Source organism: Jaculus jaculus, chromosome 19 (genome assembly GCF_020740685.1).
Source record: "Jaculus jaculus isolate mJacJac1 chromosome 19, mJacJac1.mat.Y.cur, whole genome shotgun sequence".
NCBI classification, from domain to species: Eukaryota; Metazoa; Chordata; class Mammalia; order Rodentia; family Dipodidae; genus Jaculus; species Jaculus jaculus.
Genome location: NC_059120.1, coordinates 53,048,206 through 53,075,200, shown reverse-complemented (window position 1 = coordinate 53,075,200; position 26,995 = coordinate 53,048,206). Strand labels below are relative to the sequence as shown.

General features: G+C 48.2%; 1 protein-coding gene across 1 annotated transcript; it reads left to right on the top strand.

Moving 5' to 3' along the window:
- The first annotated feature begins 1,662 nt into the window (after positions 1 to 1,662).
- Positions 1,663 to 26,551, top strand: Acp6 (acid phosphatase 6, lysophosphatidic). Its single transcript, XM_004658939.3, has 10 exons — positions 1,663 to 1,860; positions 14,479 to 14,607; positions 14,701 to 14,831; positions 15,130 to 15,209; positions 16,053 to 16,140; positions 16,924 to 17,056; positions 19,303 to 19,403; positions 22,902 to 22,997; positions 24,853 to 25,018; positions 26,190 to 26,551. Exons 1-10 carry the CDS (start codon positions 1,663 to 1,665, stop codon positions 26,331 to 26,333), a joined length of 1,266 nt encoding a protein of 421 aa, XP_004658996.3. The 3' UTR covers positions 26,334 to 26,551.
- The last annotated feature ends 444 nt before the right edge of the window (positions 26,552 to 26,995 follow it).

The window sequence follows — 26,995 nt, the reverse complement described above, 5'->3', positions numbered from 1 at the left end:
AGAGCGGACTGGGGTTGCTTTGTCCATCACCGTGAGCGATATTGGCAGCAGCCAACCTTCCACTGCCTTGCAGGTACTCCTCAGTGCCAGCACTTGCAAAGCCACTTTAACACTGGCGCCTCTGCATAACTGCTAATGTAGTGTGTTTTCACTCAAGTGTCTGAGATTTGTGCTCCCCGATTATCAGGGTTATATTTCATTACTGAGTTCCAAAGCACTCTTACAGGTGGTTCCAATGATCCTGGTTTGTGTTATGATTTGGATTTTTAAAAATTATTTATTTATTTGGGGGGCAGAGACAGACAGAGAGAGAGAGAGAGAGAGAGAGAGAGAGAGAGAGAGAGAGAGAGGGGGAGGGAGAGAGAAAATGGGCGCACCAGGGCTTCTAGCCTCTGCAAACAAACTCCAGGCGCATGCACCACCTTGTGTATCTGGCTTACGTGGGTCCCCGGGGAATCCAACGTAGGTCCTTTGACTTTGCAGGCAAGCGTCTTAACAGCTAAGCCGTCTCTCCAGCCCTGATTGGGATTTAATTAAGTGTCCCCCCCAAAGCTCATATGTTAAAGGCTTGGTTTGCAATGCGGCAACAGTCAGAGGTGGATCCTTTGGGGAGTGAAGACTCTGGCCTTCCTAATTTGATGGGTTAGCAGGTAGTGATGGAAACTTAGGAGGTGAGACACGGTTTTGTGGGAGTGGGTCTTTGGGGGTGTGCCCTGGGCTACATCCCAGCCTTCCACCTCCCTGTCTTTGCTAGGTATCTCTTTCTCCAATGAATCCAGGGCCTCGGGCATGCTAGGCAAGCACGGTGCCATGGGAGGTACACCCCCAGCCTGGTGCTTGAGGACTTTCCTTCACCCAGTAGACGCCTCAGCTCTTGGGTTCAGCAACCTTACTTTCATGACTTCAAAGAAGTCTATCTACTACGTTCAAACGACGAGCTTACATCACCCAATCTTAGCTCTGATCCGGTCCAAGCCGGGGCAAACCTGCCAGTAGACTCCAGGGGCTGCCCAGACCTGAAGAGTGGGCGGACTGGGCCTTAGGAGCGGGAGGGTTCGCGGCCAGGGCGGGTCCAGCTGTGCCCCCGGGGCCTGAGTGCGCGCAGCCTTATGGGAGTTGTAGTTCTCACAGTCCCGAGGCTTTCGTCCGGACCACTCCGCGGAACTCCACTTCCCGTGGTCCAGTGCGCGGACTCATTTGGGACTGGTCCCGGGTAAGGGTGGGTGGGAGTGGGATTATAAAATGTGCCCTGGATCCCTGGTTGTCGGTGCAAGTCCTGGATCCCGGGCGAGTTTCTGTCCCTTCTAGAGCACTGGGAGGCAGACTATCAAGTTCAAGTTCACGTTCATGGGTCTCGGGCAGCGGAGACGCCCCTGGCCAGTGGTGCATCCGACCCCCGGCTGGGTTTGAACTCCTCCCCCCAGCACCACCCCCGTGCCCCCCGATCGCATCCCAGCTGCTTCCTCCTCTGGGTGGCCTTCTGAGCCGCTTCCGGGACGTTGGATGCGCTTGCCGGCTAGTTGCCGCGAACTTTGGACGTGCTGCTGAGCCCGGGGCTGGATCGTGGGGGCTCCGCGGAGGGCCACGTCCGGGAGCCGCCGGGGTCCGGGGGTGGGGTGGGGTGGGGGGAAGGACTGGCTCTCGGTCCCGGTCGCCGTCGGCATGCGTGCGTGGGCCCCGCTCGGAGTGCTGGCCTCGCTGGCCTACTGCTTCCATCAGCGGAGGGTGGCCGTGGCCGAGCCGCGCGGAGCCGGCGCCCGGCGTCCAGTGGACCGTCGCCGGCTGGAGCTGAAACTGGTCCAGGTGGTGTTTCGACACGGGGCCCGGAGCCCGCTCAAGCCGCTGCCGCTGGAGGAGCAGGTGAGGTCGGACCGCGTGGGAACCGGGGGTGTGTGTGGGGGGGTCTCGGGCTGGGTCCAGACACACCGAGGGAACACGAGCAGTGGACAGTTCCGCAAGCAGTGGACAGTTCCCAAGCAGTGGACAGTTTACTCAAGCAGTGGCCTGCCTCCCCCCCACCCCCTCCACCCCCGCCCCGGGACCCATTCCATTTCCCAGACCCTCATCCTCACCCCCAGACGTCCTTTGACTCTTTGGCTGTGTCGTAAAGGTGCGTTTTAAGATGCATAAGTTATCGCCCCCCACCCCACCCCGGGGAATCATGTTAAAAATGGGAGAAGTGGGGAGGGGGCGGCGGCAGAGATTTCAGCATTTCCAAGCCCGGCTGAATTTGAGACCAGAGTGCGCTGTTAGGCGGATGTGGCTGTTCTGCGGGGTGTCAAGAGTTGCAAAGACCTTTGTAACAGGGATCGGCCTAAGTGGCATCGCGGTGTCATAGGTTAGGCGCCTTTGGGGACAGATCTTACATCAGCTTTTTCTCGGGCTTCGCTGGAGACCATCTAATCTGAGGGTTCATGAAGGCTTTTTGGTAACAAGTGCTGGATCTTAGGGTTCATTTACGATTCAGGCTCTAAATCTGTTGTTGGAGGGATTCATGAAAGAAAATAAAAATAAAAATTGGTGGTGTTTGTGGGTAAAATATCTTGAAAATATACCTGGTCTAGTCAGGATAATTTTGATTGAAGCACAAATAATAGTTGTTGTTTTTTTTTTTTCTTTTTAAGCAACCTTATTAGATGTGATCTTTCATAGCAGGAAAAGCCAGGTGAAGAATAGGCAGCCAGAAAAATTTTTTTCTTAAATATTTTACTTCTTTGTTTACTTATGTGTGTGTGAGAGAGAATGGGTAGATCAGGGCCTCTAGCCACAGCAAACAAACTCCAGACACATGCGCCACCTTGTGCATCTGGTTTACATGGGTACTGGGGAATCGAACCTGGGACCTTAGGCTTCGCAGGCAAGCGCCTTAACCTCTCACCCATTTCTCCACCTCCTAGAATACGTTTGTGTGGTGGTCTTCCAGCCCAATGTAGCACATCAGTCCATTCACTTGATATTGATGTAGCTTAGGAGCAAGGTAGCTTTCGCCCCATAGTTAACTAGGTAGGGCCTACAGAAAACATGGATGCCACCTTGCCTTCCCCGGTGGGATGAGAACCCCCTTCTGATTCAATCTCATCCAAGATGGCTGCAAGCAACAGCCTCTTAAACCCCCCTCAGCAAGAGCTTCAAGCTGAGTCCTCAACTTTTCCCTGGTGTAGATCAGCTGTGCCCTGGCCCTTCCTGAGACAGTCATGGGAGTCCACCAACCAGTCAGGTCCCTCCCTAACACCTGAGCCTGATAATGAAACTCATTCTAATTGGACGCCTGACTAATAGACCTGAAACTCATGTGTAACCCTCACTCTATCCCCACCCTCTTCCCCCCCCCCAAGGTAGGGTCTCACTTTAGCCCAGGCTGACCTGGAATTCACTATGTAGTCTCAGGGTGGACTAGAACTCACAGCGATCCTCCTACCTCTGCCTCCCGAGTGCTGGGATTAAAGGCATGCGCTACCATGCCTGCCCCCCCACCCCCCGTTTCTTGTTACCCTTTTTTTTTAACCTCTCTCAGCTCTTTATTTGAGGGCGATCTTCTAGGCCTCCACCATTCCAGCCCAGCTGGGAAGGGGGAGGATTTCTGCTTGGGCTTTCCAGCTTTGCTTTCCACATGTTTGAGCCAATTCTGTATAAGAGTCCCTACCCCGAGAGACCTTTCCCTACGGGAGGGAGACTTTCTCTGTCTCCCCTTCCTGTTCTCATTTTCTTCAACTTGGGCCTTCCTGCTTGGCATGCCCTCTTAATTGTAACTCTCCCTAAAATAAATCTCATAATTTAGGGGCTGGAGAGATGGCTCAGCAGTTAAAGGCACTTGCTTGCAGAGCCTGACAGCCCAGGTTCGATTCCCCAAGTTCCCTCATAAAGCCAGGTGCACAAAATTCACATACATCTGGAGTTACTTTCCATGGCAAGAGGCCCTGGTGTGTCCATTCCCATTCTCTTCTCCTCCTCTCCCTCCCTTTCTCCTTCCTGCCCTCTCTGCTTGCAAATAAATATTTTAAAAAAAGTTTTTTTTTCCATTGACAACTTCCATAATTATAGACACTAAACCGTGATAATTCTCTTCCCCTTCAAAACTCTACTGTCAATCACATCCCCTCCCCCTGTCAATCAGTCTCTCTTTTATTTTGACGTCATCATCTTATCCTCCTCTTATGATGGTCTTGTGTAGTTAGTGTCAGGCGCTGTGAGGTCATGGATATCCAGGCCATTTTGTGTCTGGAAGAGTGTATCATAAGCAGTCCTACCCTTCCTTTGGCTCTTACATTCTTTCTGCCACCTCTTCCACAATGGACCCTGAGCCTTACAGGGTGGGATGGAGAAGTTTCAGTGCTGAGCACTCCTGTTACTTCTCAGCACCATGGTGCCTTCTGATTCATTCCAGAGGTCACTGCCATCTGAAAAGAGAAGCTTCTCTAACTAAAAGTGAGAGTAGCATTAATATATGGGTATGAACATTAAGAGAAGCGGTTACTGTACAGTTTAGTGAGCACAATATATTCATTTAGCCAGACACCAGCAGGTGTTACACCCCTAGGGCTCATGACCTCCCCTGCAATAGGTTTTCAGTATCAGGCATGTGTTCCCTCAGTGGAGGGGGCCTCCAGCCCAATTAGAGAGCGGTTGGCTTTCCCCATAACAGACATGCCACTATTGCACCTGTTGGCTCATTTGGCCTGGCTGGCCAAACTTAGAGGCTTGCAGTGTCCACTGTTCTTTATCTCCATTGATGACTTCTCTCTCTCCCATAGAGCTACATGCAGCATAGCTATTTCCAGCTTTCTGTCAGCTGGTCTCCACAGGGAAGGGCATTTATGCTTGCTCTTCTTCTTGTCTTGTAGTTCTTTCAGGTTTTTCTTTACTCTCTTGTATGAACTATAATTGGAGTGTTTTTTTTTTTTTCTGTTCCTTATGTGTGCTTTTCTTTTTCTTTCTTTTTTTTTTTTTTTTTGGTTTTTCGAGGTAGGGTCTCACTCTGGCTCAGGCTGACCTGGAATTCACTATGTAGTCTCAGGGTGGCCTCAAACTCTCGGTGATCCTCCTACCTCTGCCTCCCGAGTTGCTGTGATTAAAGGCGTGCGCCACCATGCCCAGCCTCTTTTCTTTTTCTTTAGCATGGGGAAATCTTTCATGTATTTTCTGTAGGTGGTTTGGTGTTCACATGTTCCTTGGGCCTGTTTTTGTTGTGGAATGCCCTTATTTCTCTTGTCAATTTGGATGGATAGCTCTTCTGGAGAAAGTAATCTTGGTTGACAGTTGTTATCTTTCAGAACATGGAATATATCATTACAAGCCCTTCTGGCTTCTAAAGCTTGTGTTGAGTAATCTGCTGTGATCCTGATGGGCTTTATAAGTGACTTGCTTTTTCTGTGTAACTGATTTCAATATATTTTCTTTGGTTTGTGTGTTTTGTAGTTTTGTAGTTTAATTACAATATGGCTGTGAGAGGTTCTTTCCTGATTTTGTCTGTTTGATGTTCTAAAGTCCCCCTGTATCTGCATTGGCATCACTTTCCCTAGTTGGGGGAAATTTTCTTTTATGATTTTGTTGCAAGCTGAACAGACGAACGAGGATGTGCATATGGGGTGGACAACGTCTATGAAACACATAGATTACTGCTCTTAAAATTTTGAACTCCAAGCCGGGCGTGGTGGCGCACGCCTTTAATCCCAGCACTCGGGAGGCAGAGGTAGGAGGATCGCCGTGAGATCGAGGCCACCTGGAGACAACATAGTGAATTCCAGGTCAGCCTGGGCTAGAGAGAGACCCTACTTTGAAAAAACAACAACAACAATAATAATGATAATAAAAAAATCTAAACTACATGGGCTGGAGAGACAGCTTTGTGGGTAAGGTGCTTGTCTGCAAAGCCAAAGGGCCCAGGTTTGATTCCCAAGGAGCCATGTAAGCCAGATGCACACGGTGGCACATGCGTCTCTAATTTGTTTGCAGTGGCTGGAAGCCCTGACATGCCCATTCTCTCTCTCTCTGCCTCTTTCTCTCTCTCATAAATAAAGAAATAAATTTTTTGTTTTTAATCTGAACTCGGGCGTGACATTCCTGGATTTCAGGCATGGTCTCCCAAGATTCACCCAAGGTCCTTGGTTGGTGAAAGGGCCCAGAGATGACTTAGTGAGGCCGAGTGGCCCTGTGGGCTTACTGTCAGATCTCTTGCTGTACACTGACTTAGCAGGATGGATTCAGCTGCAGAGGACTTTACGGTGTGCCCAGGAGACACCCAGCAGCGCAGTTGTGGCGTAGAAAGAGAGGATTAGGGGTATGTAACTTTAACATCAAGACCCGACCAAACCCGGCTTTCTAGCTCTTCTCTTAGTTTTTGTTGTTGTTGTTTTCTTTTTTAGTGTTGTTATTTATTTACTTATTTGACAGAGAAAGAGGGAGATCGAGAGAGATAGGGCCTCCAGGCACTGCAAACGAACTCCAGATGCGTGTGCCCCCTTGTGCATCTGGCTTATGTGGGTCCTGGGGAATCGAACCTGGGTCCTTTGGCTTTGTAGGCAAATGCCTTAACTGCTAAGCCATCCCTCCAGCCCTTATTTTTTTATTTTAGAATTTTATTTATTTGTGGAGAGGGGGAGGGGGGCACACCAGGGTCTCTTGCTGTTGCAAATGAATATCAGATACTTGCGACACTTTTTTTTTTTAAACTTTCTTTCTTTCTTTTTTTTTTTTTGGCAGCGTGCTTTATGTGGGTGGCTGGGGAATTGAATCAGCCCCTTCTGGCTTAGTTTTAGGACTCTCTGCACATTAGGCACACAAGATGAAGAACTCACTTTCTTTATTCTGCTTACCTACCAGCCTGGCCTCCAAAGATAGGTTCTCTGTCTACTCACTTGTCCAGTCCAGCTCAGTTCTGTCTCCTGTCCCCACCGCCTGGGGTGAAACCTCAGGTGTGCATACGGATTACTGCAGTCATGTTGAAACCAGCTTTTCCACACCTGGTCTTCCCAGTCTGCTCGTGGGCTATACTGCTGGTCCACACTGCTCTCTGGCACCATGGGCAGGAGAACGCTGAGTCATTGGGATTCTGGGCCCCTATTTCCAACTTCTGCTGGAGAGAGGCTGCAGATTTTGCCTCTATACATGCAGTTCTGAAGTCCAGCTGCACCTGGAACTTGCCGTACCCATCCCCATGTCTCTTCACTCACGATTTGTGGCTGGCCTCTCCTCTCGCCTACCCCATGCTCGTGAGTTCAGGTGTTTGCTTGTTTACGTGACCTTCACATTATTTTAATTTTTAAAAAATTTATTAATTATTTGCAAGGAGAGAGAAAGAGAGAGAATAAATGGCCATGCCAAGACTTCTTGCCACAGCAAATTCCAGATGCATGTGCCACCTTGTGCATCTGGCTTTACGTGGGTACTGGGGATTCAAACCTGGGCCATAATGCTTGTAAGCAAGCGCCTTCACCCCTAAATCATCTCCCCAACCCCCCCGCCTTCACTTTAAATACTGTTCCTTCTGTGAGACCTTTCCTGAATCTCTGTTCAGAAGAGCAGGCCTGTCTTGCCTTTAAGCTGTGATGGCCTGCATCTGGTTTCTTGTGGAAAATGCCACTTTTCCCATGGCATTGCTGTACTCATGACTTGCTTCCTCTGCTAACCCCAAAACCCCGGGAAAGGCCAAAATCAAGTGACCTCAAGCTTAGTGTCGCGCATAGGATCTAGCAGATTGTCAGAGCTGTTAATTGTGCCTGTGGCATGGCAGTCCCCTTTGGGGGGGGGCACCCAGTCTATAAAGGTCAGCCGATGACCCTGTTCTCATGAAGCTAAGCCTGCTAAACAGTCAAGGAGCTTTCATAGTATAGGGAAAGGCTACTGAAGAGAGCCAGAGAGACTGTGTTGTAAGCTCAGGGCCATGGTTAGGGCTTGTTGAGTTGTATGGAATGAAGAAAGTCTTGCCAACTAAAAGACAAAAAAAAAAAAAAAAAAGCAAACCCGAGGCAGAAGAAGCATGGTAATGAAACATTAGGAGGTGTGATGGTGCCAAAGGCATCACAGTTGTGCATCTGGAAAGGAACCCTGCAGGGCCGAGAAGTGGGCAGGAGCTGCTGTGAGCAGATGAGCCATCTGCACCCGTGAATCCCAGAAGAGATTTAAAAAATGTTTTATTTGTTTATTGGAGAAGGAAACAGAGAAAAAGGCAAACAGACAGAATGGGTACACCAGGGCCTCCAGCCATTGCAAACAAACTCCAGATGCATGCGCCACCTTGTGCATCTGGCTTATATAGGTTCTGGGGAATCGAACCCGGGTCCTCAGGCTTCTGGGGCAAGCACCTTAACCGCTCAGCTGTCTCTCCAGCCCCCAGAGGAGTTTTATCCAAAGGAGCCAAGGGCGCAGAATGGAGCAATGGCTAACTGAAAGAAGGGAAAAGGTGTCTTTTGCCTGCCTGAGGCAGTAAGGCAAAAGACAGCGAGATATTGGAAGGACCATTGGGAAATCAGTCGGGTTCACTTCAGGGACTGGGGCAGCATTGAGTCCGAGGTTTAATTTAGGACCGGGAAGAATCGTCGGAGCGCTGACAGAGACTCAGGTTGAGAAGAGGAGCTGGGCTGCGGGTGAGAAGAGACATGAAATGGAAGTTATTGCATCAGATTCTGTGGGTGTAAAGTCTCACGAGTACTGGCCTCTATCTCGTGGCCACATGCAGTGTGGTGGAGGCCATTGCCATCCAGCTGAGACAGGAGGCAGGTTGTAAGGACTAAAGGAAGAACCTTAGATGGCAGCTGATTGTTCCAGAAATTGAAGAAGAGAAAGGGAAATAGGGCTGGACAGATGGATTAGTGGTTAACGCGCTTGCCTGCAAAGCCCAACAATTCCCCAGGACCCACGTAAGCCAGATGCACAAGGTGGAATATGTGTTTGGAGTTCATTTGCAGTGGCTAGAGGCCCTGGTATACCCATTCTCTCTCTCTTCCCCACCCCCATCTCTATCATATATATATATTTTCAAGGTAGTGTCTCACTCTAGCTCAGGCTGACCTGGAATTCACTCTGCAGTCTCAGAGTGGCCTTGAACTCTCAGTGATCCTCCTACCTCTGCCTTCCGAGAGCTGGAATTAAAGGCATGCACCATCATGCCTGGCTTCTTTTTTTTTAAGAGAAAGGGAAATAGTTGGGGCCGCAGTAATGCATATTAAGTAGTCCTAAGTTGGGCTGGGGTGTTAGGCAGATGCAAGGCATGGAAAGCTACAGATTTTTTGCAAGATGAGAGAAAGGGAAAGAATGGGTATACCACTCCAAACATACAACAGATATATATGCCACTTTGTGTGTCTGGCTTTATGTGGGTACTAGGGAATTGGACCTCGGCTGTCACACTTTGCAAGCAAGCATCTTTAACCACTGAGCCATCTCTCCAGCCCTGGAAAGCTACAGATTTATTTCTTAGAAATGTTACCCACATGGTCACTGAGATCTTATTTAATTCATTCATTCACTCAGTCATCAAGTGTTTGCATGCCAGGTGGCCTGGCCACCCCTCCCTTCTGTATGGGGTTTAGCATTAGAGCAGCCCCTTAACACTTGAGTCTTTTTTGTTGTTGTTGTTGTTTTCATTTTATTGATAATGACAAGGTACAAATTAGTTTTGTCATGTTTCTTTTTAAATAAAATTCTGTTTTTTTTTCTTTCTTTGATAGGCTAATATTTTAATTCAATTTTACTTTTCCTTTTATTTTTTTTCTTTTCACAATTTTTATTAACATTTTCCATGATTATAAAAATTAGCCCATGGTAATACCCTCCCTCAATCCCCCCCCCCGCACTCTCCCCTTTGAAATTCCATTCTCCATCATATTACCTCCCCATCTCAATCATTGTACTTACATATATACAATACCAACCTATTAAGTACCCTCTTCCCTTCCTTTCTCTTCCTTTTATATCTCCTTTTTAACTTACTGGCTTCTGCTACTAAGTTTTTCCTTCTCACTTAGAAGCCCAGTCGTCTGTAGCTAGGATCCACATATGAGGGAGAACATGTGGCGCTTGGCTTTCTGGGCCTGGGTTACCTCACTTAGTATAATCCTTTCCAGGTCCATCCATTTTTCTGCAAATTTCATAACTTCATTTTTCTTTACCGCTGAGTAGAACTCCATTGTATAAATGTGCCACATCTTCATTATCCACTCATCAGTTGAGGGACATCGAGGCTGGTTCCATTTCCCAGCTATTATAAATTGAGCAGCAATAAACATGGTTGAGCATGTACTTCTAAGGAAATGAGATGAATCCTTAGGATATATGCCTAGGAGTGCTATAGCTGGGTCATATGGTAGATCCATCTTTAGCTGTTTTAGGAACCTCCACACTGATTTCCACAATGGCTGGATCAGATTGCATTCCCACCAGCAGTGTAGAAGGGTTCCTCTTTTTCCACATCCCCGCCAACATTTATGATCATTTGTTTTCATGATGGTGGCCAATCTGACAGGAGTGAGATGGAATCTCAATGTAGTTTTAATCTGTATTTCCCTGATAACTAGTGACGTAGAACATTTTTTTAGATGTTTATATGCCATTCGTATTTCTTCCTGGTTGACAACTCTCTATTTAGCTCCATAGCCCATTTTTTGATTGGCTTGTTTGATTCCTTATTATTTAACTTTTTGAGTTCTTCGTATATCCTAGATATTAATCCTCTATCAGATATATAGCTGGTGAAGATTTTTTTTTTCCCATTCTGTAGGTTGCCTCTTTGCTTTTTTCACTGTGTCCTTTGCAGTGCAAAATCTTTGTAATTTCATGAGGTCCCAGTGATTAACCTGTGGTTTTATTGCCTGAGCAATTGGGGTTGTATTCAGAAAGTCTCTGCCAAGACCAGTATGTTGAAGGGTTTCTCCTGCTTTTTCCTCTAGCACTTTCAGAGTTTCAGGTTTGATGTTAAGGTCTTTAATCCATTTGGACTTAATTCTTGTGCATGGAGAGAGAGAAGAATCTGTTTTCATCCTTCTACAGATCTATATCCAGTTTTCCCAACACCACTTGCTGAAGAGGCTGTCTTTTCTCCAATGAGTATTTTTGGCACTTTTATTGAATATCAGGTGGCTATAGCTACTTGGGCTTATATCTGGGTCCTCTATTCTGTTCACTGATCTACGTGTCTGCTTTTGTGCCAGTACCATGCTGTTTTTGTTACTATGGCTCTGTAGTATAGGTTAAAATCAGGTATGGTGATACCACCAGCCTTATTTTTGTTGCTCAGTATTATTTTAGATATTCGAGGGTTTTTTTTGTGATTCCAAATGAATTTTTGGATTGTTTTTTCTATTTCCATGAAAAATGCCTTTGGAATTTTGATAGGGATTGCATTAAATGTGTAGATTGCTTTTGGTAAGATTGCCATTTTCACAATATTGATTCTTCCAATCAATACAAGGGATGTTTCTCCACTTTCTAGTGTCTTCTGCAATTTCTCACTTGAGTGTTTTAAAGTTCTCATGATAGAGATTCTTTACTTCCTTGGTTAGGTTTATTCCAAGGTTATACTCTTATATTCCCTCCTCCCCACCCCTGTTCTACTGAAGGCCCTCCTCAGTGGGGTTATTGGTATGTACTGTGGAGTCTTGAAGGCCTCAGTCTGTCTCTGCAGAGGACGGTGGTGACTGTGCCTTGGGCTAATCCTACCCACTCTGTGGCTCTTACAGACTTTCTGCCCCCTCTTCAGCAGTGTTCCTTGAGCCTTGGCAGGAGCATTATCAGTCTGATTTAGTGTTCTCTGTATATTCTGGATTCTACTTTGACAAGTTTTGAGTGACCACAGTGTCTGTCACCATCTCCCTGGAGCTAGTTGTCAGGCTAGCAGTGAGAGCAGTACTCATATCACTGCTTCCTCTGCAATGTCTCCTGGGCCCTGGCCAGTGTGGTAGAGGTGACTTGTCTCAGGGTAGACCGTCAGCTGTCTTTTCTTGTTGCAATCATGCGTTGTGGATTTGCCCACTATTCTCTGCCATCTGTAAAGAGACTTATTGATGTGTAATTCCACTCTTCTTCTCCAAAGACAGTGGGATTTTCCCTCTGGAGTCCAAGTTTTCTATTCATGGGATTCTGACTTGGTTTCCAGTATGAAATATGAGTTCCCTCCCACTGAGCAGGTCTCGTGTCCTGTCCGAGAACAGTCAGTTACTGCACAGGCTGTGTGCCACTACTGCGCAGGTAAACATCATGCCTAGATGGCTGATTTCTTAGCTTCTGGGATCTCCTACTTGCTTGTGTTATTGGTGAGCATTGTCCCCCAGCAGTTCCCGTAGCAAGTTCCCATACTGTGAGGGCTAGCCGGAAGGGAACTGGCTCCCCTCTCAGTCTCAGCATGACTGCTTCATGTCCCGTGGCTGCAGACCGTGAACACCGCATCTTTTTCTTTTTAAACCTTCATTTTATTATATTTTTTTTCCCTCAACTTTATTAAACATTTTCCATGATTATAAAAATATACCATGGTAATACCCTCTCTCCCCCCCTTTTCCCCTTTGAAATTCCATTCTCCATCACATCCCCTCCCCATCTCAATAAGTCTCTCTTTTATTTTGATGTCATGATCCTTCCCTCCTCTTATGATGGTCTTGTGTAGGTAGTGTCAGGCACTGTGAGGTCGTGGAAATCAAGGCCAATTTTTTGTCTGGAGGGAGCACGTTGTAAGGAGTCCAACCCTTCCTTTGGCTCTTACATTCTTTCTGCCACCTCTTCTGCATTAGACCCTGAGCCTTGGAAAGTGTGATCAAGATGTTACTTAGTACTCAGTCACTTCTTTCCAGCACTATGATACCTTCTGAGTCATCCCAAGGTCACTGCCATCCGAAAAGAGAAGATTCTCTATCCAAAGTGAGAGTAGCATTAATATAAGGGTATGAACATTAAGAGAAGTGCTTACTGGGCAGTTTGATAAGCAGAGTAAATACACTTATCCAGACATCAGCAGAGGTTACACCCCTAGGGCTCATGAATACCCCTGTTTTAAGTTTTCAGTATCAGGGATGTATTTCCTCCCTTGGAGTGGGCCTCCAGTCCAATTGGAAGGCAGTTGGTTTCCACCATGACTGTTGTGCCACTATTGCACCCATTGGCTCATTTGGCCTGGCTGGCCAATATAAGGCTTTCCGTGTCCACTGTGGAGTGTCTTCATTGACACCGCATCTTTATGTCATACTAATAGGACTTGGGCTAAAGACATGTGGGATAGAAAGTCAAGGTCATTCCTTCCTTTAGCTGGAGGTAGAGTTGAAGTTGTCTTCCTTCCCAAAGGGAGGATGCTGGCTTATGGTGACTGACCCAGCCATGCATGTGTTCCCAGGGCTGCAGGGTATTAATGCTGTGAGTTTCAAAACTATTTTGTTGTTGTTGTTAACAATATGCTGGGGGTTTTAAAAAATTTATTTATTAATTTTGATTTTCCTCTTTTTAATTTTAATTTTAGTTTTTTATTTATTTGAGAGAGAAAGACAGAGAGAATGGGTGCTCCAGGGCCTCCAGCTACTACAAAAGAACTCCATACGTTTGCGCCCCCTGTGCATCTGGCTTCTGTGGGTCCTGAGGAAGCGAACCAGGGCCCTTTGGCTTTGCAGGCAAATGCCTTAACCACTAAGCCATCTATCTCTCCAGCCCTGTTTGGAAACTTTGTATGGACACATCATGTGTTGGCATCATCATTTCCCTCCTCCCTGCCTCCATTCCACTGAGGGCCCTCCATGGTGGGATTGCTCATATTCACCATGAGGTTGTGGGCTTTGAGTTGTGAGAGCAGCAGTCAAACTTTGTGAGGGCGATAGCGGGGAGGGGGTGCCCCTGAATACTCCTTCCCCCCCTGTGGCTCTTAAAGTCTTTCTGCTCCCTCTTCTGCAAAATTCCCTGAGCCTTGGTCGGTATGCTGTACGTCTACGTTAGTGTTGAGCTCTCAGCAGCTTCTGGATCTCTGCTTTGGTGCATTTTGGGTGCCCTCAGTGTCTGTCTCCCTCACCCTGGTACAGGTTGTCAGGCTCATGGTGGAAGCAGCACTCTTGCTCCCCAATTCCTCTGTGATATCCCCTGGGCTCTAGCAGATGGGCAAGGGGTGGTTCACCTTCTGCCAGGGAGTCAGCTGTCTTGTCTTGTCGATAGATTTTGGTTGTCCTCGGTTCTTGCTGCCTTCTGAAAAAGAACAGATTCTCCAACAGAGAGTGAGGTCAGCATAGGTTAAAGAGGCTAGGCATGGCTAATTTAGAGTTTTCTCCTTGGAGTCCATGATCGTGGTTTCCACAGGATTCTGACTTGGTTCCCACTTCCAGCTGTGGGTTCCTTTCTACTGAGCAGATCTCTTAGCCAAGCAGAGAGCATTGGTTACCTGCCTAGGTTGGGTGCCATTATTGCACAGGTGTGTACATCTTGTCAGGCTGGTTGCTTTCATATAGCAGTGTCCCCTGATTACTCCAATTTGATGGTTTTTTTTTTTTTTTTTTTTTTTTTTTATGGTCACAACAGGTAGAGTGGAACCCCCAACTCTTAGAGGTTCCACCCCAAACACAGTTTGATTACACAGTCACCAATCTGGCTGGTGGCCCCAAACCACATTCTCCTTACGACTCTCAATACCAGAAGACCACCCTTAAGGTAAGCGGTGTCCCTGTGCTGCGGAGGAGTCCGGTGCAGTGCCTACAATTCTCTCAGTGTTTCATCCTTCTTTTCCTTTGTGCCCTACTGCAGGGAGGCTTGTTTGCTGGGCAGCTGACCAAGGTGGGCATGAAACAGATGTTTGCCCTGGGAGAGAGACTGAGGAAGAATTATGTGGAAGACATCCCTTTTCTTTCACCAATCTTCAACCCAAAAGAGGTCTTGTGAGTCACTGAGAAAGGAGACACTATCCTAATCTATGATCTTAACATGAATAAACCTGTCCTAACCACCCTCTCCAACCCCCTGCCAAGCTGGTTGGGAGACAGCTTGCCACAATGCAGTTACCCTTATGTCATAGGCTTCTGGGAACAGGTAGGCAGCCAGTGGAGGTCACCTTCATTGGCCATCAGGTCTTTTGGGGGCAGCCATTCCAGAGAGGAGAAGCCTTTGAGCCGCGGCTCTGTGCCCAGCTGCCGATGAGCCCTCGGGTGACCTCTGCTCTGTCGCCTTTCTCCCCAGCATTCGGTCCACCAACATGTACCGGAACCTGGAATCTACTCGCTGCTTGCTGGCTGGGCTTTTCCAACGTCAGAAAGAAGGTTTGTGTTTGAGTCTTAAAGGTCACCCCTTGTGAGAGAAGAGCTTTTGTTTTTATTTTTAAACTTAAAAAAAATTTTTTTTATTTATGTATTTATTTGACAGAGAAAGAGGATGGAGGGGAGAGAGAGAATGGGCGCCCCAGGGCCTCCAGCCACTGCAAATGAACTCCAGATGCACGCGCCCCTTTGTGCATCTGACTAATGTGGGTCCTGGGGAATCTAACCTGGGTCCTTTGGCAAATGCCTTAACCGCTAAGCCATCCCTCCAGCCCTATTTTTAAACATTTTTTTATTGACAACTTGTATAAATACAAAAAATAAACCATGATCATAATCCTCTCTCAACACCCTCTCTTATCGCTCTCTCAAATTCCTCCCTCCACCGAATCCCTTCTCTTTTTTTTTAATTTTTTTGTTTTATCTTTATTTATTTATTTGAGAGTGAGAGCGAGAGAGAGAGGAAGAGAGAGAATGGGCACGCCAGGGCTTCCAGGCACTGCAAACGAACTCCAGACACATGCGCCCCCTTGTGCATCTGGCTAACGTGGGTCCTGGGGAATCGAGCCTCGAACCGGGGTCCTTAGGCTTCACAGGCAAGCACTTAACCGCTAACCCATCTCTCCAGCCCCCGAATCCCTTCTTCTTTCCAACCAGTCTCTCCTATTTTGCTGCCATCATTTTCCCCCTCCTATTATGCAGAACTTGGTTAGGTAGTGTCAGCCCCCGTGAAGTCCTGAATATCTGGGCCATGTTGTGTCTTAGAAGACACCCTTGTAAGCAGCAGGAGGAAGTGGGGGGCGCTCTGAAGACTTATCTGAGACCCCTTCCCATCTTCCCCCCCAGGACCGATCGTCATCCACACGGACGATGCAAGCTCTGAAGTCTTGTACCCCAACTACCAAAGCTGCTGGGTCCTGAGGGAGAGAATCAGGTACCGGGGCTCTCCCCCCCCACGTTGGCTGGCAGACTGCCCAAGCTCTGGTGCCGCTTTCCAGATGGGAAATAAGGCGTGGGGCTGCGAATTCCGCTCAGGGCTGACTCCAGCTGTCCCAAAAGGGCAGTGTTGCGCACAGTGGGTGGCGGCGGGCTTGTCGTACCCGGACGAGGGCACGTGGCCAGGAATGAAGGGTACAGCTCTGCTGTCCGCAGCATCCTCCCGGCTGCTTTGGGCTCCCATGTGGGCAGATAAGGAAGCCCAGGGGCTAAACGAAAGTTACTGAGCAGGTCTCATGCTGCAGATCCCGTGCGGGTGGTGGGGAGTGGGGGGTGCCAAGCCTCTATGTTCCCTCACAAAGAGAGCACTATTTTCCAACACACTGGGTTAGGCGTTAATTTTGATACTGTAGAGATGCTAGAGTAGCCGGGTGTGCTGGAGCACACCTGTAATCCCAGCACTGGGAGGCAGAGGTAGGAGGATCGCTGTGAGTTCAAGGCCAGCCTAGGCTACAGAGTGAGTTTGAAGTAGAACCTGGCTTCCAAGCAAAGAAGAAAAGGGAAAGAAAAGAAATGGGAGAGTGAGGTTTAGAAAATCTAGCCTTTGACTCTAGCTCTAATTCATGATAACTTTTAGAAGTCACTTAAGCTCTTAGAGCCTTAATCGACTCATCTGTGAAATGGGACTAATACAGCTAGCCCTACCAGAGGATTAAATGGGATCTCAAGCATTGGACAGAACACGTTTTGCACATTAGCGATAACTTCATATTTTTGGCAGAGACCGGAAGAAGGCTGCCGCTCTGCAGCCAGAGATCTCGGAGGATTTGAAAAAGGTGAAGGCGGCGATTGGCGTGGACAGTGGTGACGAAGTGGACTTCTTCGTTCTCCTAGACAACCTGGCTGCCGAGGAGGTGGGACACCTGCTTAACTTTTTTATATCTAAGAGAAAGAGGAGGGGGAGAGAGAGAGAGAGAAATGGGTGTGCCAGGGCCTCCAGCCACTGCCAATGAACTCCAGACGCATGCGCCACCTAGTGCATCTGCCTTATGTGGGTCCTGGGGAATTAAACCTGTGTCTTTTGGCTTCATAGAGAAACACCTTAATGGCTAAGCCATCTCTCCAGTCCTGTTTGTTTGTTTATTTATTTATTTTTTGATTTTCAAGATAGGGTCTCACTCTAGCCCAGGGTGACCTAGAATTCACTATGTAGTTTCAGGGCGGCCTCAAATTCATGGTGATCCTCTTACCTCTGCCTCCTGAGTGCTAGGATTAAAGGTGTGTGCCACCATGCCCGGCTTTTAATTAAATTTATTTCATCTGTTTCCATGGTGTTTGTTTAGTTTTTGTTTGTTTGTTTTTAAATTGGGGCTTTGGAAATAAGATTTTACTATGTAGCTAGGAGTGGCCTCCAATTGTCTATGCAGTCCAGGTTGGCGTCCAGCTTCCAGTCCCGCGTAGCCTACTGGGTGCTAGAATTATAGGTATGTGCCCGCATGCCCTGGTTTACTTGTCCAGCTTACATGTTATTTTATCGCTGTTTTGGTGATCCTTTATGCCCGTCAGCATGTTAACAATGTCTGAGCTGGGTATGGTGGCACACACATGTAATGTCCCAGCACTCAGGAGGCCAACACGGAAGGATTGAAAGTTTGAGGTTAGCCTGGGGTACATAGTGAGACGCTATCTCAAAAAATAAATAATAAAAATTAAAAAATCTGAAAGGTCTGGAGTAAAGAAATCTGGTTAATCTTTAGTCTTTCCCTCAAATTACTCTAACCATTGAATCTTTTTATGTCATAAGTACATAAATAACATTAAATACTTTGACTGTTTCTGTGGATTCAGAGCAGTTTGGGATCTATTGTTTTCTTCTTATAAAAGTGACATTGTGTCCCAAGGCGTCAGTGTGCTCTGTGCTGACTACATATAACAAATTTATGGTTATAAGGCAAGAGTTCATAAAAGTATTTTTTAAATTTTGTTTATTTTTTAATTTATTTGAGAGCAAAAGAGGGAGAAAGAGGCAGAGAGATCGAGAGAGAGAGAGAGAGAAAGAGAGAGAGAGAGAGAGAATGGGTGCGCCAGGGCCTCCAGCCACTGCAAACGAACTCCAGACACATGCGCCCCTTTGTGCATCTGGCTAACGTGGGTCCTGGGGAATCAAGCCTTGAACTGGGGTCCTTAGGCTTCACAGGCAAGCTCTTAACCACTAAGCCATCTCTCCAGCCCATAAATGTATTTTTTTTTATGTGCCGTACATTTTCAAAATCAAGTTGATGAATTCCTTGACTTGTATTTTATTCATCTTTTTAAAATTTTATTTATTTATTTATTTATTTGACAGAGAAAGAGGAAGAGGGAAAGAGAGAGAGAGAGAGAGAGAGAAAGAATGGGTGCTCCAGGGCTTCCAGCCACTGCAAAGGAACTCTATTTTTTTTTTAATTTTTTTGTTTATTTTTATTTATTTGAAAGCGACAGACAGAGAGAAAGAGGTAGATAGAGAGAGAGACAGAATGGGCACGCCAGGGCCTCCAACCACTGCAAACGAACTCCAGATGCATGTGCCCCCTTGTGCATCTGGCTAACGTGGGTCCTGGAGAATCGAGCCTCAAACTGGGGTCCTTAGGCTTCACAGGCAAGTGCTTAATCGCTAAGCCATCTCTGCAGCCCTATTCATCTCTTTTTAAAATTAAAAAAATTATATAATTTAGAAGATAATTGGAGTGGATGGGAGCCATCAGAAAGGGAGGGAAAGCCAGGCGTGGTGGTGCACGCCTTTAATCCCAGCACTCGGTAGGCAGAGGTAGGAGGATCACTGTATCACTGTGAGTTTGAGGCCACCCTGAGATGACAGAGTTAATTCCAGGTCAGCCTGGACCAGAGTGAGACCCTACCTCGAAAAACCAAAAAAAAAAAAAAAAAAAACAAAGAAAGGGAGGGAAAATAATTTTCAAAACCTGGGCGTACAGATGTCTAGGAGTATGTGGTTTCAGGGGGCCTTGGAGGGCACCAAGCTTTCTGAGCAGCCTCAGGCCCTCCCCAGGACGAACCGGGCCCCTGCTGGCTCAGTGGGGGCAGGCGGGCAGCCAGACTCAGTAGGCAAAAAGCATTTTTTTGTTTTGTTTGTTTCCTCTGAACCTGCCTGTGACCCTTGCAGGTACACAGCGTCCCAAGCTGCCCCGCGCTGAAGCGGTTTGCCCGGCTGATCGAGCAGAGAGCTGTGGACACGGCCCTGTACCTCATGCACCAGGAAGACAGGTGAAGGCCTCGTCGGGTGCCCGCACGGTCATGCTCGGTCAGGTTTTCACGTTGGCGGGGAGAGCGCTCATCTGGCCTGCTTGCACCTGGCAGCTGGCATCTCTGCATGAAGAGATGCAGCGCCCCGTTCAGCCAGTCTACCACTTACACCTCTGAGCGAGGCCTGATGTCCTGGCATCTCCACGCCCTGTTACACAGAAGCAGGAACCCATGACCTGACTCTCAACTACCGTCTGCGTTTCCCTTTGCCGCACGCTTCAGAGCACTTGGATAGGAGGAGCTCACAGAAAAATGACTCTGTGCTTGACTCGTCATGTCATAATTTACAAATGATTTTCCCATTCTAGCTGAGATGTCACCATCTGCTGCTTTGTACGTAAGGAAACTGAGTAGCAGGCACAAGGCCCTGGGTTCAACTTCCAGCACTGCTGGAAAAAAAATAAACGATTAAAAATATTAAGAAAGAAAGCCGGGCGTGGTGGCGCACGCCTTTAATCCCAGCACTCGGGAGGCAGAGGTAGCAGGGTCGCCATGAGTTCGAGGCCAGCCTGAGACTACTTAGTGAATTCCAGGTCAGCCTGGGCCAGAGTGAGACCCTACCTCGAAAAACCAAAAAAAAAAAAGAAAGAAAGAAAGAAAAGACAAAGTTGCTGAGAAAGGCTGGCTGCCCTGCCCGGGCTCAGCTGGCAAGTAGCAGAGCTAGCTAGCATTTGGTCCATACCTTTTGACCAGGGATCCTATGTTTGCTGTGTCTTACAGGTACGTAGGATTCTGTTCTAGAATGCCCATTTCCTGACCTCTCAAATGGAAGGCTTTGGAAGTCGTCTCTCTCTTTCTCTCTCTCTCTTTGTTTAAGAGCATTCAGTTTGCACAAAAGTCGCTGACTGAGGGAAGTCCTGGGACAGACGGAGGATGTGCCTGGCCAGTGAGGGAGCTAACATTCCAAGGATGGGCATGGTCTCCTGGGGAAGAAGAGAGCCCCTTGTTGCCCGACACAGTCAGCGTGTCCACGTGTGCACCGGCCTGGCGGTCCCAAAGGCTGCAGCCAAGCCATGGAGCTTCCTGGAACTTCCCAGGCTCCGTGCCGTGTTCATGAAGTGGCCACACCACACTTCTTTTTCTTAAATTAATTAATTTATTTATTTATTTATTTGAGAGCGACAGACACAGAGAGAAAGACAGATAGAGGGAGAGAGAGAGTGGGCGCGTCAGGGCTTCCAGCCTCTGCAAACGAACTCCAGACGCGTGCGCCCCCTTGTGCATCTGGCTAACGTGGGTCCTGGGGAACCGAGCCTCGAACCGGGGTCCTTAGGCTTCACAGGCGAGCGCTTAGCCGCTAAGCCATCTCTCCAGCCCCACACCACATTTCTACTGCCACCCAGCGCCCCGTCTTTGTCCAGCTCACACACAGACTTCCTCAGTCAGGGTCTTCGTCTTGGCAGGCCTTGCTAGAGCTAGGGACGACCCGCAAACGCCCGAGCCTGTCTGTGCCCAGTAAACCTTACTCACCTACGAGAACAGGCAGGCCGAACGTGGCCACTCCGTGTTCAGTCTGCTTTCTCCCCAGTCATTGTTCCATTAAGCTGATGTTTCTCAGGGGACAAGTGGTTACAGCCTCTTGGTGCCACTTGGGAAGCATGGGTCACACACAGAGCGGGGGTCCCACTCTTATCTCCCGCCCCCACATTGCTTGAATTATAAATCTGGAAACTTCTAAATTGATCCAAACTTGCTCTCCTGCAACTTTGCTCTCTCTTGTAAGAGATTGGGAAGTGGGAATTCTAAGAGAGGCGTTTCTGTTTCGGTGGTCCCCCCCCCCCCCCCCCCCGGCCTTGCCCAATGGAAAGTGAGGCCCAACCCGTGGTGGCGCACGCCTTTAATCCCAGCACTCGGGAGGCAGAGGTAGGAGGATCGCTGTGAGTTCGAGGCCACCCTGAGACTACATAGTGGATTCCAGGTCAGCCTGGGCTAGAGTGAGACCCTACCTCGAAAACAAACAACAACAACAACAAAAGTGAGATGCACCTGCAGATAAACCTTCTGCCACTTGCCAGCTGCCGCCTTTCCTCGGTGTGCCGCCGTGAGAGAATTTGCCTGGGTTTTGTTGTCACCTACGATCGTGATGACAAGCGTGGGAAAGAAAGTGGTGGAGCCGCAAAGCCAACCCTGGGAACACACACCACTGAACTTAGGAAGTTCAATAAACAAGACGTAAATCAGAAATGTCTTTATGATCTCAGCTCCAAAAGACAGAGTTGGCGCACAGGAAACACACACTTCAGGAGGTGTTCCTCGGGCTTGCTTTTCCAAAGGGCCCTTTGGGACTTCCGGGAAAACCCCCGGCCTTCCCGGCTTTGTCCTTAGTCCTGAAGTCCCGAAGCTAGTTCTTCATCTCTCATCCCAGTTAGCACCCCCTTGCTTCCTCAGCACCTCTCATTTTAGCTGGGTTCGTTGTAGGTGTGAGTCCTGGTGCTGTTACTGTGGAAGTTTTTTTTTTTTTTTAAATCAACGATTTCCATAATTGTAGACAATAAACCATGAGAATTCCTGCCCCCACACACTTTCCCTTTGAAACTCCACTCTCTATCATATCCCCTCCCCCTCTCAATCAGTCTCTCTTTTACTTTGATGTCACCATATTTTCCTCCTATTAGGAGGGTCCTGTGTAGGTAGTGTCAGGCACTGCGAGGTCATGGATATCCAGGCCATTTTGTGTCTGGAAGAGTGCATTGTAAGGAGTCCTACCTTTCTTTTGGCTCTTACATTCTTTCTGCCACCTCTTCCACAATGAGCCCTGAGCCTTTTTCAGTGCTGAGCACTCCTCTGTCACTTCTCAGCGCCATGGTGCCTTTTGAGTCATCCCAAGGTCACCATCTTCTGAAAAGAGAAGTTTCTCTAACCAAAAGTGAGAGTAGCGTTAATATATGGGTATGAACATTGAGAGTAGTGTTTATCACACTGGTTGGTGGTAATATGTACATTTAGTCAGACACCAACAGACATTACACCCCTAGGGCTCGTGACCTCTCCTGTCATAGGTTTTCAGTACCAGGCATGTATCCTGTCCCATGGAGCGGGCCTCCAGTCCAATTAAGAGGGCGGTTGGTTTCCCCTGTAACAGATGTGCCACTATTGTACCTGTTGGCTCATTTGGCCTGGCCTGCCCAACTTAAAGGCTTGCAGTGTCCACTGTTGTTTCTCTCCACTGAGGACTTCTCTCTCCCCTAGGGTGGCATGCAGCACAGCTGTTTCCAGCTTTCTGTCAGCTGGTCCACAGGGAGGGGTTTTCAGCTCGGCTTTAGCAGGGTTTCTCAGCACCGTAGAAGTGTTTGTTCACAGAGAACGTCTGACTTGATGCACAGCCTTTTCCCTCCCGCTGGCCGTGGCTCATCTTCTCTGCCATGTGCCTGGGCGCTCCAGGTCCTGAGGAGCAGAAGCAGCCTATGCCCCTGAGCCCCAAGGGCCTGCGTGTATGCCTAAATGCCACTCTTTTCATAGGGAAGGTCTTCAGATGTCAGTGGGCCCATTCCTGCACATCCTGGAGGGTAACCTGCTGAAGGCTGTGGACCCTGCCACCCCACCCGGCCAGCTCAGGTATCTGCGCAGCTGGGGGTTGTGGGTCACCTCTGGCCACAGGGAAGGCCTCTGAGGGGCGGGCGGGGCGGGCAGGGCAAGAACCCGCCTGGCAGTGGCTACCTGTATATGTTGAAGAGGCCACAAGTCGCAAGAGGTTCACAACCATTTTGCCATCCTTCCTGCTACAGCTTCCTACTGTGTTGGGAAATTTTTATCTTAGTCAGAAAGGACCCTGAGCTCATTTTTCCTTCTTTGAAAACTAATCGGAGTAATTGTATTCAATACATTAATGCCACGTTGATTTGATACTTCAGTAGTCCAAAGGAAGATGATCTAGTTTGAGTGTCTTCATTCAGCATGCAGACGGCATGGCCTCTGTAAGACATTTTAAGTCGGATCATGGACTGCCATTTGCACTTTCTCAGAGCCCAGAACCCCAGGTTAGGAGCGCAGATCTGTACCATTACGTGTCATAGGCACTTGCTAAGCAAAATGTGGTCTCCAGACAGCTTCATGAGCCAGGAAGGTATTAGGTTCTCAGGCCCCTATGTGACCGACTGAAGCAGAATCTACATTTTAACTAGATCCCCGGGTGACGTGTATGCTCCTTATGTTAGAGAAGCATTAACATGGAAGGGGAGGGAGGAAGGAAGACTGCGCACAGTTCCAAATTCAGTGTGGTGCGGGAGGCTCAGGGGACGGAATTCACAGGGAACAGTGAATTGGAGCAGGGACTTTGGGCTAAGGTTTGTTTTTTCTTTTATATTTCATTTATTTCTTTATTTGAGAGAGAGAGAATGGGAACACACCAGGGCCTCTAGCCACTGCAAACCAGATGCATGTGCCACCTTGTGCATCTGGCGTTCTGTGGGTACTGGGGAATTGAATCTGGGTCCTTTGGCCTTGCAGGCAAGTGTCTTGACCACTAAGCCATCTGTCCATCCCTGGGCCAAGATTTATCACAGCAGCTCATACAAATGTCCTTCTCTGTCCCTCAGTACCTGCAGCACACCACGTTTCTTGCTGCCTTTTGCCAGCATGCTGCCCTTAACCTTGTATTTGAAAAGGCTTCAGGATCTAATGCTAGTGTCATCTAGATCAAGGGACAGTACAATCCTTGATTTTTCCCAAGCGATAGATCACTGGCCTCAAGCAGTTATAATTAAAATGGCACCTTTCCCACTGATGAAAGCTGTTTGGAGAATGTGTTGCAGGTTAGTCAGGCTTATTAGTATGCCTTTGAAATGAATTTCCTAAAATCACAAGCTTGCCTGCTAACAAACGCCAGAGCTTGATCCAGTCCCTCATGCAGCTGCAGATAGGAAGAGCATTTGTCATGGGCTGACAGGACCCAGGGAGAGAAGTGAGGCGGGGCTTACCCCGGAAGCTGTTTGTTCTTGCAACTCACCAGGGGAGGGCTGTGTGGGTGGGTGGGCAGAAGCAAAGAGAGGTACTCCATGGTCCCCTCCCATGAGAACACAGGGAATAGAAATGGGAGTTCTCCCCACCGTGTTTCAAAGGAGGTTTGTTGTTTTCTTAAAAAATCTTTTATTTATTTATTTGAGAGGGAGAGAAAAAAAAGGGCACTCCAGGGCCTCTAGCCACTGCAAACGGCAGACGTATGTGTCACCTTGTGCATCTAGCTTACATGGGTACTGGGGAATCGAACCTGGATCCTTGGGCTTTGCAGGCAAGCGCCTCAACCATTAAGCCATCTCTCCAGCCCTCAGGGGAGTTTTATACCCAGGCTTGACTGACTGCGAGATGTCACCTAGTTTCTGAGGCGATTGTTATTCACTAAAAGGAGTCAGGCGGTTTCCCAGCCTTCCCAGTCCTCAGGCAAAGAAATGTGGACCGTTTTTCCTTCCTGCAGAAAGTTGTACCTCTATGCGACTCACGACGTAACCCTCATGCCTCTCCTAATGGCCCTTGGGATTTTCGACCACAAGTGGCCTCCATTTGCTGCTGACCTGACCATGGAACTTTACCAGCACCGAGAGTCTAAGGAGTGGTTTGTGCAGCTCTCTTACCACGGGGAGGTAAGACCTCTGAGGTGGGCATGGGTGGTAGCCTGGCCCTTAACTCCACCCACTTGTTTAGCATCAGGTCTCCCACCTCAGGCCCAGTAGGCGACCATAGTGACCTCAGCTCTTTGAATCCCATAAGGTAATATTGCAGTCAGGTCCGCATTGCTGGTAGAAATCACCCAACCAAGAGCGGCTTCTGGGGAAAAAAGGTTTTATTTCGGCTTACAGACTTGAGGGGATGCTCCATGATAGCAGGGAAAACGATGGCTTGAGCAGAGGTGGACATCACCCCCTGGCCAACTTAAAGTGGACAATAGCAACAGGAAAATGTGCCAAACACTGGCAAGGGGACACTGGCTATAACACCCATAAGCCCGCCCCCAACAATACACTCCCTCCAGGAGGCGTTAGTTCCCAAATCTCCATCAACTGGGAACCTAGCGTTCAGAACACCTAGTTTTATGGGGGACACCTGAATCAAGCCGCCACAGGTAACTTCACGGCTGCAGCCCAGGCCCAGGACAGAAGGTGGCATGTGGTAGCAGGGTACAGCATGGGCCTGTCCCAGTTCTGCGACAGACTCCTTGGAGCAGGGCCACCCTCCCGCCAGGATGAGTGTCCTCACTGTGAGGCCCACGTGGGGACTTAATGGAGTGGCTTGTGCTATCGCCATCCTGGTATCTTGGCGGCTCCATCATTGTTAAGGTCCAGGAAAGACGCCAGAGCAGGCCTCCAGGGTGAGCCCTCTCAGCGAGGCTAGAACTGGACTGTCTTCCCAAGCAACAAGCATTTCTTCTTTGAAAAACCTTTCTAAAATTTCTATTTATTTATTTGAGAGAGAGAGAAATGGGTATGCTAGGGTCTCCAACCACTGTAAACAAACTCTAGACTCATGCACCACCTTGTGCATCTGGCTTACATGGGTCCTGGGGAATCGAACCTGGGTCCTTTGGCTTTGCAGGCAAGTACCTTAACCACTGAGTTACCTCTCCAGTCCCTCAACAAGCATTTCTTGAGTGTTTTTTAGAAGCTGGATAGTGCTTTGTTATTCCTGGAAGCTGCCAGGTAGCGGGCCCTTCCAGGCTGTCACACATGCTACCGGGAGGAGACTGCTGGGTTCAACTGAAGACACCAGGAGAACAGGAGTCCTCAGCGGACCTGACGAGTTCTGTATCTCCCACAGGAACAAGTGCCGAGAGGCTGCCCTGACAAGCTCTGTCCACTGGACCAGTTCTTGAACACCCTGTCAGCTTACACTGTAGACCCCCAAAAATACCGCACACTCTGTTCCCAAGCACAGGCAATGGAAGTTGGAAGTAGAGAGTGACTGACTTATACAGACAAGTTGATTTTGTCATGTATATGTGTGTGTGTGTATTTTTCAAGGTAGGGTCTCTAACCCAGGCTGACCTGGAACTCTGCGACTCCATGGCTGGCCTCAGACTCCTCCTACCTCAGCCTCCCAAGCGCTGGGATTAAAGGCCTGTGTGCCACCACGCCCGGTTTACAGATTGATGCTTAAATAAAGTGCCTTTACGCAACGTCCTCAGTGTGTTTAGAAGGTTGGGGTAGGGGGTGATTGAGAGTTAATGTGCTTCAATATAAGGTAAGGATGTTTCCTTTCTGTAACTGTAGCAGGATCTTTCTGAAAGAGGAAAAAGAAAAGTTGGTATAATGATGAGACCAAGGGATTTTTCTCCATCTCGTGAGTTGATTTCTTAGGTCAGGGCATCTGTGGTAACTGAGCATGACTCCAAGAGAATTGTGTGGGTTTGGGACTTAGTCCTTTTCTTCTGTCTTAATTTGACCAAGGCCTCTGTGACATAGTGGTCACTACAAAGGTGACAGGCTCTGCCTTCAAGTTCCTTCAGTTCAGTGAGAGCAGCAAGTAAGTAATTCAGGAGCTAGAGTGCAGGATTGCTTACTCTGTTAAAGGGATTATTAAATCATTAAAGGCGTGTTTTTTGTTTGTGTGTTTGTTTTCTGGTT

What these genes read in the sequence shown, in the direction of transcription:
- Acp6 (XM_004658939.3), top strand. Translation starts at nt 1,663, where the DNA reads ATGCGTGCGTGGGCCCCGCTCGGAGTGCTGGCCTCGCTGGCCTACTGC. An exon ending in GTCCTGAGGGAGAGAATCAG is followed by an intron (nt 16,141 to 16,923) that starts GTACCGGGGCTC and finishes TATTTTTGGCAG; the next exon opens with AGACCGGAAGAAGGCTGCCG. An exon ending in AGCTCTCTTACCACGGGGAG is followed by an intron (nt 25,019 to 26,189) that starts GTAAGACCTCTG and finishes TATCTCCCACAG; the next exon opens with GAACAAGTGCCGAGAGGCTG.